The sequence below is a fragment of the Lates calcarifer genome, linkage group LG8 (assembly GCF_001640805.2).
Source record: "Lates calcarifer isolate ASB-BC8 linkage group LG8, TLL_Latcal_v3, whole genome shotgun sequence".
Taxonomy (NCBI): domain Eukaryota; kingdom Metazoa; phylum Chordata; class Actinopteri; family Centropomidae; genus Lates; species Lates calcarifer.
In genome coordinates, this window is record NC_066840.1 from 14,672,266 (window position 1) to 14,692,647 (window position 20,382).

At 41.7% G+C, this 20,382-nt stretch overlaps 1 protein-coding gene across 2 annotated transcripts in view; it reads right to left on the reverse strand.

Moving 5' to 3' along the window:
• Window positions 1-20,382, reverse strand: part of macrod1 (mono-ADP ribosylhydrolase 1) — a 104,985-nt gene that overhangs the window by 23,238 nt on the left and 61,365 nt on the right. For both annotated transcript variants that reach the window (XM_018660234.2, XM_018660235.2), the window contains exon 5: window positions 10,081-10,197. In XM_018660234.2, coding sequence (XP_018515750.1) covers window positions 10,081-10,197 — 117 coding nt within the window. The remainder of the gene's footprint in view (window positions 1-10,080; window positions 10,198-20,382) is intronic.

The following is a 20,382-nucleotide window of genomic DNA, read 5'->3' on the forward strand; positions in this document are numbered from 1 at the left end:
CTCCTCCCTACCCCAATGTTACGGCTGCTGGCTCACATTACCCTGAAACACAGAGGGGGTGGTGGTGTGGGCTCGATTGGGGAGATGGAAAGCTAGCGGAGCATGTTAGGATGTCTGAGGGATTTATGTATGAAGGGGAGTGTGTGTTGTAGACGGTGTGTTATAGAGCGTGTGAGCAACGGTGCTAAAGGGAGAAGGTGGTTGTGTGTCTGCTGAGTATGTGTGACTGACAGTAAGACTGTGTGCATGTGTGAATATTTAAAATGCAGAAAACATACACAATCACCCAATGTGATTACATTAGGTTGGCCAAAAGTATGTGGACACTCTACCTACATGTGATTATTGTATATACCTTTCCAAAAACTGTCGCTCAGCCACTGTTGTTGTGTCTTGAGGCCTGGCTAACAGTTGCCATTTCAGTTCATCTCAGAGGAGTTGGATGGCGTTGAGGTCAAGTACTTCCACACCAAACTCAGAAAACAGTTTCTTTATGAACCTGCCTTTGAGCACAGGAGCTTAACCACAAATTTAAGAGCTCACTGCTGTTTAAATTATCACTTAGCCCTGCTCGTCCCCTGTGCGAAAAAAAGGCCAAAAATTGTGCTCTGTCTATTGTTTCCTTGTCAACATATTGAGCTTCAAAGTTAATCTTTGCTAACTTGTCCTTCACAGTTCTGCACCAGGTCATTTTTAATCTTCCAAGTTTTCTTTCGACAGGAGGAGTCAAGCTCAGGTACAATCCTTTAGGGATTTTGTATCTTCCACTGCGTCTCATGGTCCTTGCTGGTACAGCAGCCAGTTCTCCACACATTGACACCTGTTTACTTGTCAAATACGTCAAGCTCGTCTGCCTTTTCTTGCATGTTTTGGTAGTTGGTGGCAGTGGTAGCTTCTACAAATCTTCAAGCTGCCTGAACGAGCTCCTCTGACTGCTGCTGAGTTTATGTGCTGTGGTTTTTGGAATTGGAAAAACATTTGGATAATAGATGCCAACCTTGGTGAGCTGTGCAGAACAACACAGGTGTCCACATACTTTTGTAAATACAGTAAATGCAGTGAACACATAATACACACAAATATAATAAGAATAACAGAGCTGTATCCTCAGGAAATTCTGAAAATATAAAAAATAAAATGTCTTCATACATAAATGCTCAGAGGACAATTGCCTGTAAGATCAACACGGGTATTCAACTCTTGAAATGAAGAAAATCCTCTACCCTTCACCTTCAGAAGGTTTTATTCAGGTGAATGGAAAACCATTTGAAATAAGTCAGGTCAATCCACGCGATTCAATCAAATTGCACCTATCTCATCAGATCAGGTTTTCAAAAATTACTGCTGTGGCCTTTTCCTGTAGTGTTTTTCTGTTTCTGGCTCTGTTTGTTGATTAATGAGGGAGAAACTTAACAGACCAGCTCCTTCGTGCTGATTTTGCACAAGCATTTTTTCCAACAAGCAGTTTTATGCTGTCTACCTAACAGAGGCTATCATTGTGGTAGTTGCATACAGTGCAAAAAAATATGCATGTAATGGCCACATTTTATCTTCCTGCTAGAGGTCAAATATTTCAAAACTGTCATTACATTAACATGTGCACATGTTGAGCGTATTAACACGTTTAGTTTATGATATGAGGAGAAGAAACTGAAAACTGCCTGCAGATGAACATTAGCGTGCAGCATGAATTAATGGCTGTCATTACCCCGTGACTGTGCATTTCAGTGACGCGTTGTGTCTTTGCTTCTGTGAGGCTGAAAAGGTCGAACTTCCACACAGAGGAGGGAATCATGACCTATAGTTAAACAGATGTGAGGGCTTCTGATTTTCACCCTGTAGACTGCTTTTCCAAAAAGCTCTAAATAACAAGCTTCATCAAATCGTAATAAGATATTCTGTGCAATGATTTGACTGTGGCCTAACGTCACCTAATCTAGCTGTTTAGTTCCCTCACTGTATGTCCATTATTCTTTTCCTCCACCTCCTCTCTTGCTTACAGACTTGTTTGGGTCAACAGTTGGATGTTATATTGATTTTTTTCCCCTTATGTCCAATTAAGAAATCACTTTGTATCGCAAAGGTAGTTACACAACCAACACTGTAATGTTTATGTATATATCTATGTGTTAAGTGTAAACATCCGGTGCTCAATTTATTTCTTACAAATACTTACAATATATCATCATACCTTTACATTTATTTGTACTGATTAATCATGTATTCCATATAAACTATACCATATCAACATTCTCTAAATACTACAGTGTAAAAAAGAAAAAGCGCAAGTACTCATTATAGACGTAGAACGGCCCCAGTCAGTTACTTTTTATATACATATTATATCACTGCATTAGATTGAATTAGTCATGCTTTAATATCGAAGCAGCATTTTAATATTGTAGCTGGTTTTATGTAAAGTAAAATCTTATAAATCTTTTATCTGTAAAGTAACTGGTAACCACAGTGGTCAGATAAATGTAGCAGAGTATTTAACTCTGAAATGCAGTGATTCAGAACCTGGGGCGCAAAGTACTAGACCAATGGAAATACTTAAGTAAATTACAAAGTCAAAGTTGTACACAGTATATCATTAAATGCACTCGGTTCCTCCCCACCACGGGCTTGAACGTGAATTTAATGATGTTTTTAATGAAGGAGATTGATAAGATTAAAACAGGTCCATGTGGATCCACCTCTCCTCTTTCTCAAGGTGATTAAAAACTTTGCTTAAAAATGTAATGAATGTATGTATAAGAGATATAATTTAAAGTAAGGCACAGAAGGAGCTTCTTCCTTTAAGTTTTCTTTGAACAGTTAAACTGTCTCGCTCCATCAGTCTGATCTGAAACTTCTACCAAAGTCTTTTATGCCAGTTGTTCTCTCTTAGAAAGCTCCTCTGTGGTTTTATCCTGTTTTCCACCTGAGAATACACTTATCTCACTTATCAGAATTGTGCTTATTAGAATATGACGCTAAGAAGCTTCTTTCATCAGCAAGTGAAAAAACAGATCTGTCGGACCTAATTTAGAACACAAAGGATTGTCTCTAGCAGACAGCATTAAGGTACTTTTATAAAACATACTGCTTCACATGTTTTATTAAGGCCCCATCACATGGTGTGATCTTCTTGGAAAAACAATAACAAACAGGGTGAACAACATGATGAAAGGAAGCAAAGAAAAGGTACAAATAACAGCACAGACAGGAAGACAAGGGAGGGAAAGAGTAGGAAGAAGCAAAGTAAATTTGTAAACTTGAGTGCAGCTCAAGCTATATTCATCCCCCACCTGAACTGCCTTGCACATTAAGTCTGCAGAGAAGTAGAGAGAGAGTGAGTGTGTGTGTGTGCGTGCGTGTGTCATAAGTGGGCGTCACACTGGCATGAGCCTTAAGGAAACTTGACTGAGTGCCATCCGGTGACACCCGCCCAGTCTTTTCTTTTTGTCTGCCCTTCCAGCTTTTTTTTCCTGCTTATTGTCATTACCATCTCTTTTTTTTGGCTCTGTACTCCCCCTCCCATTATTCCCCTAACCCCCCCCCCCACCACCACCACCACCACCACCACCACCACATGGCCTCCCACCATTCTTACCTGGGAGGCCACGAGTCGCTGCTCCCGCTTTTCATACTCAACGGCCACCCATCCGTCCATCCTCTCCTCTCCCCTCCCTTCTCCCCCCCCCTCGCTCTCTCTCTCTCCTCATACCTCCATCTGTCCCTCGCCTTTCTTTATCTGCCTTTAAAGCAGGAGGCAGGAAAAAGGCTAGCTGGTCCTTTGTGTGCCCGGCCTCAGTTTATGCTCAGCCAAGCGGACACAGCTCTTAAATCCAGGCCCGGGCTCTGGCACAAAAGGAAGGCTCGGGGTCTTGTAAAGGCCCCTACGGCTCTCCCTATCTCTTTCCACCTTTCTCTGAAAAAGACAGAGGGGCAGTTATTCTAAACAGGAGGACAAGAGTAGACGGAGAAAGGGGGGGAACAAGATGCCGATGCTAAAAGGAGCGGACATAATTCTCTTCATCTGAGTGCAGCAGCAAAGACGTTCTTTACTCTCTCTCTCACTCCAGCTCTCCAACTCGCTTTCCCTGAGCCAAGCAACACTGGAGCTTTTTTTTTCATCCCTTTTTTCTCCTTCAAGGCGAATGAATTAACTGAATGAATTAACACCAGGGCTGCTGCTGCTATGATCATCATCATCACGCTCCTCCTAATCAGCAGCAGCAGTTTTGATGAAGCTTTTTAACACCTAGAAGGATCGCACTGCTGACGCCGAGGCAGGAAGAAGCAAAGATGTCGACAACCTTGTCAAAAAAAGAAGAAGAAAAAAAAAATCTCCAACTAGCAAGGTATCACAGTCTGAGTGCTACAGTCTTTAGCCCAGAGCCTTGTCAAGTCTCTTGGCACTACTAAAGAAACCTTACTGCTGATGATGATAGGAACAGGGGGGGTGGGAAAAGGATGGGGGCGAGATACAAGGGAGGAAGAAGAAACCAAATGTAGGAGTGAGGACGAGAAAAAAGCGAAAGGGGGTGGTGGGGGTGAAGGGGTAGAAAGGTGAAGAAGTGGATGAGAGGAACAAGAAGAAACAAGGTGTTTAAGTTGTTGATGGCGCCGGGGCAGACAACACCACGTCTTCAAAGAAAGAGGAACAGACAAGAGAGAGCGACAGGGTGACAGGCGAAGCAGAGAGATGGAGGTCTTGGAGGAGAGGAAGAGGGGGAGTCCGGGAGAGCTGCAGTGAGGATTTTAATTAGCGGTAATTGGCCACCGAGGGAACAGAAACTGGGAGATGGGAGGCTGTGAGGGAGGAGAGGGGAGCATAACAGCCAGTTTTTGACAGAGTGATATCTCTCTTGCTTTGTACCTCTCTATTTCCTTCAGCACTTTTTCTATGCGGGCCTTTCCATCTCCATCTTGTTTTCCCTCCATCTTTTTCCACCTCCCAACTGTGTTACTCCCACTCTCTACCAATTTCCCGCCTAAATACAGTAAACTGCAAGTAAACTATAAGGTATTTGGGATGCGAGACGAAATAGAACAATGTGTACAATTATGCTAAAAAAAGATCTGAAAGCTGCACTGAGCCACAGAATCATTTTAAAATGCAGTTATTTGTTTTTGTTTGTTTTCTTTTTGCTAAAATCTAAAAAGACAATCAACAATTGATCACATGACTATTTGTATGTGAAAGGTGTCGCACCTGGTGAGGAACCCACAGAGATTTAACACCTGAATCTGCAGTTCCCTTCAGTTTTACAGAGCTTTACAGTGAGCTTTAGTTTATTGTTTTAGTTTTCCAGACACAAACTTCATTGTTATGGTTCACTCTCGCTGTCATTTTTGGCAAAAACTCACTATACACCATCTGACCAACACCAAACAGCAGATGACCAAAGTTCATGACTAGCTGGTGAACATAGTGGAGCATTTAAATAGAGTTTATTTTTCTCTGAAACACACCCCTGGAGTTTTTAAACTAAAATGGTGCATAAAACATCCTAGTTTAGTTGTAGCCTTAAAGAATCACTTTTGAGTTTGTTACCAAAGTAGAGTGACAAATGTGAATGGTCAGACAATTGTACAGTCTGCACACAAGCTGGCAGTTTAGCCAAATTATCTATCACTTTATTTGGAAGTAAAACTGAAAGCAAGCACATCCTTAATATCGTTAATGTTCCCTCGCTGCACAAGGGAAATGTGAGTGGGCACAACTACAGTAAGTATGGTGTGCTGTGATGGACGCAGACAATTTGGGTGATAATTTTACCCCTCACCTTGTTTTTGTCGTCCAAATAAATTTGGCTGGCCAAGGTGTTTGTTTTCAGCCTGCATTAGCAAATAAGTCACTGGACTCTTTTTTTTTTTTTTTAACCAACAAAACAGCCAAAACTGCAGCTCCCAGACAAATAATGTGTCTTATATTCAGGAAACAATTAAGATGAAACAGTAGACTTCCTGATGTACTATTACTCTTACTCTCATGCTTTTGCATTGTTTTTGTGATGACTATATATCAGTTGATCGTTAAAGCACTGACATCGCTAAAGCAGAGTGCCGCCTTTACTGGATGTGAACAGTGTTTGTGGTTCTGACTTCATGTAGTCAATCTCTCTCTCATTCCCTTTAAACCCGCCCCCGTCTCTTTCCATCCCCAGTGAGGCACGATGTTGTATCCCGGTGTGTTTGGGCAGGGGAGCGAGGGCCGACTGGGGAGCAGGTTAGTAGGGTTGGAGCTGTGTTTATCGGTACACAGGTGAGCTCTGGGGCGCTGGGTCGTCTGGACAACACGTTGGGCCCACGCTCCCTTGTCTGGCAACCGCAAAACACACACACAAACACACACCTACACAAGTGCACATGGATCTTACAGCATGCATCTGGCTCGCAAGTGAGCAACACTTTAATTTTATGCGCATGCAAACAACACTGATCCCAAACCGTTCCACTCCTAATCAAACCCTCATTTACAGTGGCTCATATGCTCCAGAGCTGGCAGATTGCATGATTTAACTGCCTTTAAGATTTGGTTAATACGTGAATTTAGGCAGGCCCTGCTTGAAATTTTCCAGCTGTCATTTGTCAACATCCCAAATTGCATGCGACTCTTGCTAAACAGCAGCAGTAGTGTGCCATGCGCTCCGGGTGTTGCTAGGTTACGGTACTGGGATGCTGCTGGCTAAGTGGCTGCAGGATCATCGACGGACACTCTGCATGGAGGGCTGACAGCAGGTCCTCTGGACCATTTGGCAACTCGTGAGTCAGACACTCTTGAAATCTCACATCTGGTGGCAAGCCCGTACAAATCAAGATCAAAGTGTTGGCTTTGAGATTGGACCTGTCTCTCAACCTCTCTGCCTCTCTCCTGTCGAGTTTCATTTTCATTTCTCGCTCTTTTCCACGGCAGCGCTCTGCCTTCACATTGTCCTCTGCCTGCTTTGTTATCTCTCCTTTGCTTTCCCTCTGTTGTTGCTGTCTCGCCTCTCTCTCCCCCCCTGCTGCGAGGTAATCAAGCCCTGTTGCGAGTGTTTAAGCATTGGAGCAGACGAATGTTGAATTATTCTTGGGACTTAATATTTTGTCTGGGAGGAGAGAGCCAGTCTCCATACCACATGCTGGGTAACAGCCACACACGCACGAGTGTGAGGCAGGGAGGCTCGCGCATTCAGATCCACACACACCCACACACAGTTAGTCAGTCAGTGAGTCAGAAAGATAGTCAGTCACACGGATATCACACTGACAGATAGTTACAGGTAAGAGAGTGATAGGACCTGACAGGAAGCCTGGACTGCATACACCAATACACTGCACTTTATGCAACACAGACACAAGTAAACACAGTACAGTGCGCAGTGTACACAGCATCATACTGTATCAGCAAGAGAGAAACACACAGGCACACAATTACCAGCTCAAACACACACAGATATGCACACGTAAGGACACACTGTGACAAGTGTCAGCATCCACTCACGTGCATAAAATATACAGCTAACATCTTCGATCTTAAACAACTGAACCAACAAAGGAGAACAGACAACGTAAGAACTCATCTCCTCCTAATTCCCTCCTGACTTCAGCTCCCCTCACATCCGTCCCCCTCCCCCACACTGCTTCACCTTATTTTTATTTCTTTCTACCATTCTCCCACTCCTTCCTTATCTATCTCTTCTACTCCTGCTCTCCATTCTGCCTTGAGCTTGCCTTTATTATCGCTTCTCTCTCTCTCTCTCCCTTTTTTTCTCTTCTCTCTTCCTCTGTGAACTTAAACTCTCCGTGGAACCATAAGCTGATATCACACAGACTCAGTGCTCCTTTAATCTCTATCTCACATACACATACACACACATACACACACACACCTGGGTGGTCATTATAATGTACAAAGCTTGGTTACTGCTTTATTACAGTACATAGTGTGATGCTGTGTGTGTGGTGTGCATCTGTACAGTGACGGGCAATATCACGATTAGCTCCTGACAAAAGATCAGCTTCAAAACTGGAGAAGTGGGTGGTGGAAACTGTGTCATGTGGTGGCATGTGAACGCTTTGAACCGTATATAACTCTACATGCAGTATGAGACAATTAATACTCTGTGAGTAACTGATTCACAGTCTTTTATGATGGATAATCTGTCATATTAACCTAGATGTTACAATAAGCAATTTTAAAGGACTTTCCACTGACTAAGCTTTGTACTCTTAAAACATTGTTGGAGTCAAACAACTTTTATTTTTTACATATGCAGTAGTACTCCCTCACACCTGTGAACAGATTTTAGGGTGTAGGATGAGTGGAGTTCCTCTTTTAGGACAAATTCTGGTACTGAGTCTTGTTGACGACGATAAACTTAGTGATAACTTCATTATAGCACCAAGCAGAGCAGAAACAAACTAGTTGGTTCAACAAGAAGTTCCCAGTCTAAGCATCTAAAGGCTTCAAACAAAACTATTTGAGTCTTTGTTTGAAATGGCCATCACGCACAGACTGTGACGTGGGGTTGCAAGTAGACAAAGTTTCAGGCTGAGAGCCATTGGATTCAATAACCAGACAATTAATTGCAAGAATGCTAAATTATATGCTGACTAAAGCATCCCAAATGTGAGGACTTTACGATTTTAAATTCAGTGTCTATGAGTTTCAGACCGTTGTTCAGACAAAACTCTAGGCTCTCACAACTTAAATGTAACCGTATATTTTTCACTGTTTAGTTATTTTATTTTATTTTTTTTCATTTGTGAGATAACATGACAAACATGGAATGACATGGTATACATAAAAGAAGGGGAGAAGATTAGGTTATGTTAGAGGGGATGTTTTGTAGTGGTGTGTTTGTATGTGTGCGTGGTGGGATGTTTTATAAGGGGCAGTGGCATAATAACTACAATAATTATAATGACAATGATAGTTATTTCATTGACTTAACAACTAATCCATTAATAGAACAAATAAGCTTCAGATAATAAATATAACTGTTAGTGGAAGCCCTGCTTACAGGGGGTCACCTAACAGAAGTTTCCTTAAATTTTCCGCTGCCAAAATTTGAGTTTCTCTAGATGGAGATTTTTTGGTCAGTCATCGTGGCAGCTTTTACTGCTCATGAAGCCAAAATCAACCCAGAATATTTTAGTAAGTAAAAACATTATCTCCAGCTTTTAGTCAGCTTTAAAAATAAACTAAGTAGAACAAAATATCAATATCAGGCATGGGTGGATAGTCCTGACACATTGCAACTCAATCAAACAGTGGCACAATAAAGCACCCCCCCACACCACACACACACACCTCACCCCCTCTCTTTCTCATAGGACAAGGATCTATGAAGCGGCACTCTTGCTAATCTATGCCATCATTGTGCCATGTAATCAGCTTTGGGTCAAAGCCTTCACCTTATGCCTAGAAACAGGAAGAGACTGTGCTTTTATTTTTTTAGTTTTCAATGTGATTGTTATTTAAATAACAATGTTATTTAATTGAAATTCAAACCTTAGTCACAAATTTTGACCTGATGTCTGTTTTGACCTTTCAGAAACAAAATGTACTTCAGTTCCTCTTATTAATGTCTACATCGAGTACTGATGCTATACCCAGAGTCACATTTTGTGTTGTAGTCAGGAAAGCTGGAGGGGTATCTTTTTTTCTGAACTAAAACACCTAGGAAAGCTTTTCCTGTCATGTTGAATCTTCAGTTTCGTCACATTATACATGCTGCAATGGAGTGCCACTTAATAATTGAGTGCCATTTACTTTGCTATAAATGGAAAGCAGTAAGTGACATTAGTATGGATACCTAGATGAGTTTCTGCTGCTGGTAGAATTTGGCTCTGAAAACAAAAACTGATCTACCTTAAGGCCTTATAGCAAAAAAAAAAAAAAAGAAAAAAAAGTTATTCATGAGGCTGTTTAACCTTTATTTTTCACTGGAACTGTGAAGTTTCCTTTTTGTCAGAAACACTCTGCATCCCTGTTGCACCTACCCCACGCAGTCACACCTGGAAGCAGTCCAGTACAACCACAGCGGGCAGCCTCAGTGGAGAAGCTGGAAGTTACACAAACACTCACACAGTCTCTATACTCACACTTTGCTGGCAGGCCATAGCCGCAGGTGATCTTGGCCTCTCCAGTCTCGCACCCGTGGAGGGAAGCACACTCCTTTTTTAGCAATGGACCAGCAGCACGGTGGATGGCTCCGTCCACTGGAGAGGAGACGACAGGAGAATCAGAGAGTTGGCCTACTTATGTGAATCCCCTGCAATCTGACTTCTTACAGGGGAGTGAAAATGTTGTTTGAAGTCCAGCAGACACATTTACAGGTGTCAAAGCTTAACGCTGAAAGGACCTGGATAATGTCGGCATTAGCTCTGAACAGTTGAATTTTCTGTCTTTTGCAGGTTTCTAACTTTTCACCCTAAATCCTGCTTTTTTCTTTTAATAAGCCAAAGCATCTGTCTCTCTGTATGTCAGTCTATTTAATGCCTTTTAAGGCTACTGCAGTAGTTAATTGCTCGATTTAAAGTGTTATTAAGGACTCAGCTGACTCTGACTTTTTGGTCAATTAGTCTTTATTAATTACATTTTCATAAATCTACATAATATTCAGAAATGTGTATCTATCTTTGATCCACGCCACATCTAAAGACCGTGACTGTGTTCATTTCCAGGAGGGCAATGATGCAGGAAAAGCAATTTTACAGCTGTGCCAATTAAAGTTTCAGTCAGAATCTTTGCACCCCTTGCAGTTAGACACATTTCCTCAAAGTTAATACTCACACAATCTTGATTTCAGCAGCTTTATTATCTCCATTCTCAGCATTATGGACAAATGTAAGCAGCTTTTAACTTAAATTAAATCTAACTTCAAACAAAAGGGAAAATGCACGACAAACTGCAACAACAAAAACCAAAAGAATCCACCTAAACTGAACGATTTTTGAAAGCCAATATATTTGAATGACCCTTTTTCACAGAAAAACTGTATTTCAGTAAATGTTAGTAAAGAAAATCATTTAAAAAAAAACTATTCAATCACTCACTTATATAAAAGGAACTCTGCAATACATTATGAAGTGACTCAAAGTAACATTATGCACAGATTCAAGTATCTACATCCAGATCCAGGTGGCCTCAATTCAACTCGTCACCTATTCTAGTTAGGTGCTGATATACCCAATGAATGAGGTAAACTGTATTCAATAGACCTTAAAATAAAATTACTGCATCAGACTTATGAATGATGCCGTAATTTCAAGCAAGAACAAACTTGCAGTTCATGGTTTTCACTTTAAACCCCCAGGATACCAAAGCACCCAGAGGATATGTTTATCAGCACAATGTTTGAGAAAATGTTGCTTTAACATAATCTGACAACATATTTCATTTGTTTTCCCTATAATATCAATTTTTTTGCAGTACAGTATCAGTGCCTAGCAGCTTAAGAATGATTCATGTTTTTATCTCTGGGCAGTCACAGTACTCGGTCAAGGTTAGGGAAAGATTGTCCTCTTGGATAAATCATGAAAAAGTCAACAGTGACTTGAAGCACAAGAGAGGATGGGTGTGTTCACTTTCATCAATATTTAACCAAACCAAACTTTCCTTAAACCTGAGCAAAGTACTTCTGTTTGCCTGAACTTAACCACACAGGACTTGGGGTGTGAACACCAGGCAAGTTGTCTGTCAACCCTGACATTTGACAACAAAGTTGCCAGTCAACATATATGTTTCCCATGTGATAGGCGCAAATTAGCACATGCAGCCAAATAGAAGTTATTTTTAGAAGACAAGGTTAGAAGACTGCATATACAGCATTTAAATACACTGCTTTTGTTCTGAAAGAACACTGTGGTTTAATGGAGGAGTCTGATGTAAACAATTCATAATTAACCCAGAATAAAACACATCTGTCAGGAACGAGTTTGTCACTGCACTATGAGACTCTGTCAGCACTTGGTGAAAATAGTACAATAACACCCATCCATATGTCACAGCTCAGTGTGTTGGCCTGTGGCTGCTATCACTGTCTGGCTGTATACAGACCAGCTGTTACAGCGGTGTGTGTAGCCAAACTGAGCAACTCCAGGCGGGGGGGGTCTTGTGTTATTTGAACGTTATTGTGTTAAGTTGGCATATTGCATGCGGTGCTGAGCTGTAGTGTGCCATGTCATGCTGCGCCATGTTGAACTGGGCTGCACTGAGAGCTAAGCACAAGTGTGAGGGTGTGAAAGGCGAGCTCTGAGCACTGGCTACGTCCTCAGGGTGCACAGAAACAGAAGCTCAGACACCATACTCAAGCTGTGTGTCTGCGTGTGTGTGTGTGTCTGAAATATTGGTGCTGTGTAAATCCTTGTCAAAGCATATGTGTTACTGTGCACAGATGTATTCATGTGTGTATTTTTATGGGTATGTGTGGTGTGTGTGAAGAGTCCTTGAGGTGACACACACACACACAGTGCACACACTAACTTTGAAGCAGCCCAACTCTGAAATAGAGAACAAGTGTGATAAGACGGAGAGATGGAAAAGAGACGGAGGGAAGGAGGGAGGGGAATAAGGGAGAGCAGCAGATGTAAAAATAGTCTGAAGGGAGATAAGGAAACAGGCAAGAAAAACAGAACCAAAAGAAAAAGAAATGGAAATTGAACTGAATCATAAACCAACAATATCTTTCGTTTTGTTTCATGCTTCATGTTTGACAAGTACATGAATGTGTCTGTGTGTACAAGGTGTGTTTGTGTGTGTAATGAAACTGGCCGTTTCCCCCCTTGTCTTTATGTGCGGACTGCATAGCCTTGACTATCGTTTTGCTCTCAGTCACACACATACACAACTGTACTGCAGTGCGTGGTTGAAGAACTCAGACAGTGATGCTTTCACACGTACACAACAGGCACAAGTGCACTTATGCCTGTGTGCATATTCAGCTGTAAATATAATTAACACCCAGACTGGGTAACACATGTCCACAGAAAAGCTGTTGGAAAGACAGCTAATTTAGGAGTTTATCACATGACCATAAAGATGGCTAACCTCTAATCCCTGTGTTTTATCATAACCCTAAGAAACCTGATTAATGCATTGTTTGTGGAGCTTAATACATATGTCCCCTTGCTCTGGCATCAGGCAGGGAGCCAGAGGGGTGGCCTGGATTCTGACTGGCCACCCCTGGCGCCAAGGTGATACATAGTTGGGCTTATTAATGTCATTGATGGATTACTGAACAGGCCTGCTGGGTACAGACCCAGGCCCTGGGACCGGAGCTTCTTCTATGGAGTGACTGTTAACATCTCTTGTTCAAGGAACGACCACAGAGACACAAAATGAGAAAAAAAGAGATGCAAAATAACAACAACAAAAACATGAAAAATGACCACAAAGTGACATAAAATGGCCATAAACCTGTCCCTTATTATGACAGATGACTGAGAATCTTTCAGTAGGTATTTGTCCCACTGTGTCCACACCCCTGTGGGGGTGGTGATTGGGGCTTTCTAAGACTTTTCTCTGAATTGCTTGTTTTTGTGTTTCACGCCTATGGTACTCTGCAGAGAGAACCAAGAGGAGGGAGGGGTGTCAGTGGGGCCCACAGCTGACTGCCCGCTGGGATTACAGTTGTTAAACTCAACTAACAACAACCCAAACTACTAACTAATTTCTGCATTCATTATCACCAGAGACATCACTGCAGTGTACGCCACGTTTTTATACTTAAGGTGGTGAACAACACGTTTTAGTTGCAAATAACGTCATTTAGATGACACTCCCGTGCATTCAGTTTCACATGAATCACACTTTGTGCATTCAGCTGAATAAGCCTTTGATGTTCTCATGTTTAAGTTAGATCTTTCCTTGTCAAATGGAGATGAGAAGAGAGGAGACAGAATAGGCCACTCGCTCTCTCTCTCTCTCTTTAGACACAGCCCGAACCTGCGAGCAGGGCTAATAAATATCCCTGCGCCTATTCAGTCTCGCAGCGACTCCCACCTCTCTAATGGAGAGAGCTGTCCCTCTATCTTCACTGAAGAAGACAGCCCATGTTAGCTTTCTTTCAGGCTGAGGTAACTTCTGACTCTGTGGGAGTCGGTGTAATAGCGCAGCATGAGCTCTGCATGCTACTGAATAGATTCAGACACTGTTCTGTCACTTCAATGCAGTCTGAAATATGAAGGGGGAATTCATGACGGAGGGGAGTGCAAATGAAAGATGCGTTTGAAGGAAAGCTGCACTAGCAGTACTTCTTCAGTGGAGGCACACATGCAATTGTATCAGCGCTCAAGGACGGCCCATGATTGAAAGTATCAATATTATCTATTACTGGTCACGCTGCAAAGGATGAAATGACTAAATTGAAACTGCTCTTCATTAAATATTTAACTTTTTGAAATTATTTGTAAAAATTAAAAATTGCTCTGCAATGTCACACATACTGCTGGTACCAGAGCTCTGTATCAGAGATATTGATATTTTGGCTGGTTTGATTTTCTGTGATGTGCTACTGAAATGCTACTGGTGGTAATGGTGATGTGCTTGTGACTTGTGTTTTTAGCCACACTAGCCTCATGGCTCTAGGGATGGCAAAGTCAGTGCAGAGGGTGTTCACTACACCAGAGTAACATCTCAACAGCTACAGGATGGACTGTTATAACTTTGGTGATTTCTTATTTCTTCACCATCATCATGCAAAAATTTAAATTGACCAATATTTGCATCAGGTGTAGTTTAGTGCTAACTAGCAGTGAGTATGCTACCAAGCTAAACTAAGATGGTAAACATTGTAAACATATTAACACTGTCACTGTGAGTGTGTTAGGATGCTGATGTTAGCATTTACCTCAAAGCTGTGAGAAAGCATCACAGGGCTGCTACATTGGCTGCACTTCCTCCCGCACTCATTCAACAGTTTACTCATTGGTGAGCAGTAAAAAGAGGTACTGAACACTTTGCATCATCACTGATGAATGTGGAGTCACACAGCTGTAATTTCTGCTTTTTAAAATGCTAAATATTGTATTTTGGCATTGACAGCGGAGAGTAATATATATGCTGTAGACACTACTGTTTCTATCTATTCCGTGACACTATTTAATGGAATAATTAAACACTCTGAATTCAGACATTCAGATAAAATGGGAGTCGTCTAAGACACAACTTTTGTCTTGTTTTCTGGGACAATCCACCAGGGTGGCTCAAATTTGCTAGTGACTTGTTTCCATTTTAACATTTTTATTCAATATGATTCTTTTATCTGTGCCCTCACTGCAAATCAATTTCCCATTGGACTTAATAAAGTCAGAGTCATATCAGCTAAATATACAGTACCACATATCTGTATTGATGTATCCTTCATTTAGTCTATGGAGACAGGGGAACCCTAACCAAATTAGCATCACGGCAGTGTCAAAGGATACTTGTTGTTCATACTCCACTGACTCCGCTGCATGCAAATGGAGTACCTGAACTACTCAACAATCAGCAATAATTGGCAACACCTAATGCCACCAACAGACATCAACAGATTATAATGAATTAGTCATGAATTTAATTTATATTACTAGACACTAAAAAAATCTTTTAGGAAGTGTCAAACTCATTTCCATATTTAAAAAAAATAGCGTTCATTATTTGGCCTTCATTACCATACAAAATAGCAAGATGGGACTAAAACATGGGATGGAGATGTGAAAAAAAGAATGGAGCAATGGAGAGACACACAGAGACAGAGAAAGACTCGTCAGGGGATTGGAGAAGAGAAGAGAGGGGAAGCAGGCTAAAAACAAAAGGGGAAGAGATGAATGTTAAGCGGTGGTTCAGAGAGGACAAATGATAAAAAGGGTTCAATGGATGGATGGATGCAGGAAGCGGGGTAGAAATGAGTGTTTTGGCTTCTTTCGACCAGTCACCAGCCAGCGAAGCAGGCGGCTGACCAGTTTAGGTGTTATCACGTCTCCCTCACAGGCTCTGTATTGACTGACTCTGGGGGAGAGGGGGAGGGAGGGAGCCAGAGAAGTAGGGGGACTGGGAAGTGATAATTGGCGATATGCTTACCTGGCGAGGAGCCTGGAACCCACCCCACCCCACCCTCAGCAGGGCACACAAACAAACACAGACACACACAAGCACACACACCTGCCTGCAACGTTATATTGCCAGGACAAGCTTTACCTCCTGCAAACCCCCACCACCACCACCCAGCCCTACTAATACACCCACACAAACACAAGAAAACACACACACACACTCACACACATATACAGGTAGATTGACATTAGAGTAAAACCAATCCTGAGGTCTCTCCTATGGAATACTAATATGGCTGCCCTTGCCAGCTGACCTCTTATAGGCCAAACAGGCTGTCCGTCAAACTAATGGGGCGGAACGCTGGCATATTGCTTTCCCACAATCCCTCAGCAGAGCCAGGACACTCATTTACTTCAGTCAGCTTGTTGCCAAGGCAACATTTAGGATGGGTCTTGGTGGTGGATGCACGTACACACATGCACACTGCCTCACACATAGCTGTATATATACACTTAAACACGTATGCACAAAACCACACAGCAACCTGTTAAATGCTGCTATTGTGAACTTATCCACATACACACACACACACGTCTGTTGCCAACAGCGGTGAAACAGACTAGTTTATGTATGCAGCTGAGACACTGACAGTACTGTCTGTATGTGGAAGGTACACTAAGTGCTCTTTGCCGCTCGCCTCATCTCTGTGCCCCAAAACCAATCTTCTGCTCTCTCCCTTCATTCACAATACATGCTCTGTTGTTCATTTGTTCTGAAAGGCAAGCAGACAATCCCATCCCTGTGCCTGCATTTTTCTCCTCATCCAGACAAGGAGAAAGCAGAAAGAGAGAGGCGCAGACACACGGGGACAACAGCAGAGAGAGTGCAGGGTATCAAACCCCATTCCTGTTCTAGAGGATTGATTATAGATGTCAGCACACAAAAATTCACCCTGGCTTTTTAGCTCTGCAAGAAATCCAGTGTGAGGGGGATTTTGTTCTTTTTTTTGCAAACCAAATTAAAAAATGTAAGTGGATAAAATTTTAATTGGGATTGTGCTCATCTATTGTCTTCTGGGTCTGGATGCCTTAAAACACCTAAACCAATCATATGCAGGCAGCGTCTTCATGGCTGGTTCACATCCTGTGCACTGCGTCCCCACAGACCCAGAGCACGATCCCTGATACCAGCTGCCTGTTTCTGCCTGTTTGTAACTGTGTGTCTCTCTTTGATCAGGAACTTGTTATTATACAAGTGCAGCACATCACCGCAGGTGAGGGCTTTGAATAGATGATTCCATTTGCTGCAAGTATGACTTCAGATGTGATGCTGCGACAGTGCTTAAAGGATAGGTTCTGATCTTAATCTTAATACAACACCTGCAGGCAATATGTGTATTAGAAGAGTTAGTGGATGCTATATTCATTCTTTCTGTCCAAGGCAAAATTATCAACCACAGCAAAGCTGACAATTGCAACAGTATCCGTGGTATCTGAAGCTGTATTCATGGCCCTCTAAAATCAGACATTGTGTTGTCTTTTACAAGTGTCTGATGCAAGCAGACATTGTTGTAGTGAAGACAACATTAACGAAGTTGAAAGCCTAAGCAACACACATCTTGCAAAGCCATCTCCTCTGCAAACCTTCTACTAGCTGCGATCACCACTCTGTAACAGTGAAAGAATGAGTGTAAACACAGAGTAAACGTGGACTGTAACTCTGGTTATATAAGCACCTTGGAGCCCACCATTGCTCAACATCACGATGTAAATAAAAAATGTGAGTTACACACTTGGGGGAATATAATTAAAGCATGATACAGCCTGATTATGAACAATACAACTTTCTAGCATTGCAAGGGTGCATTGGGCCTACATGTTGCATATTTCTAAATTAATCTGAGTTACATGAAAGGATCACACAACAAATCAGAGGCCTAATAGAAATTGTACAGTACACACTGAACAGAGACTGGGTGGAAGTTAAGGGTAACAGGGACCATGGACCCTTGCAGGTTAATCCGGACATGAAGCGATTCTTTCACCATGTGACTACAGTGTAAACAATGGGAGATGAAATCTGCAGTCTGTATTCAGTGTAAAAATGTCTTCTAAGACTGAGTTGAAGACAGCTCAAGAGGCTTCAGCAGTCAGAGTTAAACAAACTAAGTGAGCATCTTCATGCTGGCAGTAGTACAAGGAAATAATGCTCTGCCACGGCTCAGCAAGGAAACACTGTTCACAGAAACACAAGGAGCAAATATTGCACTAAAATCCAACATATCTCAACACTGCTCTTATTAGGCAGACTGGAATCCAATTGTCATTATAAAATTTAGCATAACCTCGATCTGTTAAATTAATTTCTGTTCATGGTGGGCCACCGCCTGAGTTTTTAGGGCCACAGTAATTCTATGCTTCACATTACATTACATCAAAATTATTCCAATAAGTTCCACACACTGAGACTTCCAGATTTTAAAATTTGGAGAAAGAGAACCCTGGTATGAGATGAATACACAATCTCTGCAGATCCTTCTGTTGAGATATCGGAATTGGTATTGGTGGAGAAAAAGCATTGGTGCATCCACATAAAGTACCCACTTAATCTGACTAACTCAGACAGCTGAGACCTCATGTAATTATAGAGTGCATCTTTGGATGGGACTAAGACAGTTGATTTTGTTCCCCATCTCTTCTAGTATACTCTAAAAATGTCTCTTTGTGGCCAGTATGGACAGGGGGAGTGATTTGTGCAACAAATGACTCTTTCAATTTACTGTATACATGGCACTGAATATTGGATTAATACTGACCTGATTAAATCCAAACATATCCTTTCACAGGGACCTGACATTTTTACACAAAATAAAAGCAAGCAAATGCTAGTAATCCTTCATGTACAAATCAAAATACTTTATGACTCAACAGCAGCACAAATGAACATTTTTCTTTCTCAACAAAGCTTGAAAACAACATAACTCTAGGTTCAGTTTACCACAGTAGTTTAACATGGTGTGGATGCATTTAATGTGCACAATTTCCATGGTTCTGCTACCAACAGGATATCACAGTTTTCAACATTTAAGGTTGTTTACTGTGGCTTGAAATGTGGTAAATAGGTTCAACTTCTCATCCTTGCTGCCTACATTTTAGTGCGGGTTGATGACATTTCTGTGCAGATGTAAAAAACCTACAGAAAAAAACACTTCAATCCACCATCACATATCCCAAAGGTACATACTGACATATGGTGTCCTAGAAGGAGAACCAAATACAAACCTCAAAGTATGAGTTCCTCCTCTATCTGACACACACACACACACTGTGACGTATATAAATGTTACATATACTACTTAGAGCAGGAAGACAAGAAAAATGAAAGCAATGATGGTCCAAGATAATGATCCACCACTGGGGATAGACAGATGCAAGAAGAGAATTATATATGTGTGTGTGTGTGTGTATGTATATATATATAATATATATATATAATACATACATATATTATACAAATATATATGTACACACGTACACATATCAAGCTCATGGAAACTGTCTGGCTGACTGAACTTCCAATCATCATCTGAGCTTTCTTTTCTATTTGGAAAATCAATCAAAGCAGTGAAATGTTGAAATGGCAGATAAGCTCTGGAATAAATGAGCAACTGCAGCCAGTGGACATAAAAAAAAAGGTTAATTTCCTGCCCTTGAGTTTGTTGTTGATGCGCTGCCTGAGCTCAGCACTCCTCCAGATTGAAGAGAGAAAACAATGTCGGCAGGTGTGCGTTTGATCTAACTGAATGACATTTACCCAGGTACCCTTGAGACTGAGTAGTAAAGCACTGTAAAGACCTTTTGTTGCCTCACCTCTGATGGAAAAAAACACTCACTAAAGCTGAATGAACGCCTGGTTATTCAGTGCAGAGCTTGATCTGGGCGAATGGAGACGCACACCGAATGATTTTTGTGTGTTTTTTCCACTCAGCTCTCCTCTTGCATCTGTCTATCCCCAGTGACTGCCTCCCAAACACTGTTGGACCTTCATTGCCTTCTCTTTCTTGTCTTCTTGATCTAACCATCATCTCCCTCCCATCTCTCTTGTTTGTTCCTTCTCCCTGTCTCTACCCTTACCTCTCTCTCTCTAATTAACACCTACTGTAGGCTCTATCTGCCTTAGCAAACCCCCTAGGACAGAGCTGGAAAGAGAGGGAAATAAATACAATAAGAAAGAGATGAGAGAACTCAAGAGAGCAAGAGAGACATTTGCAGAGAGTGACGCAGAAACAGATAAAAAGACAGATACAGAGGGTGGTTGTTGGATAAGTAGCCTCCTCCAGCCAGTCTGTGGGAGACTTCTAACATTTT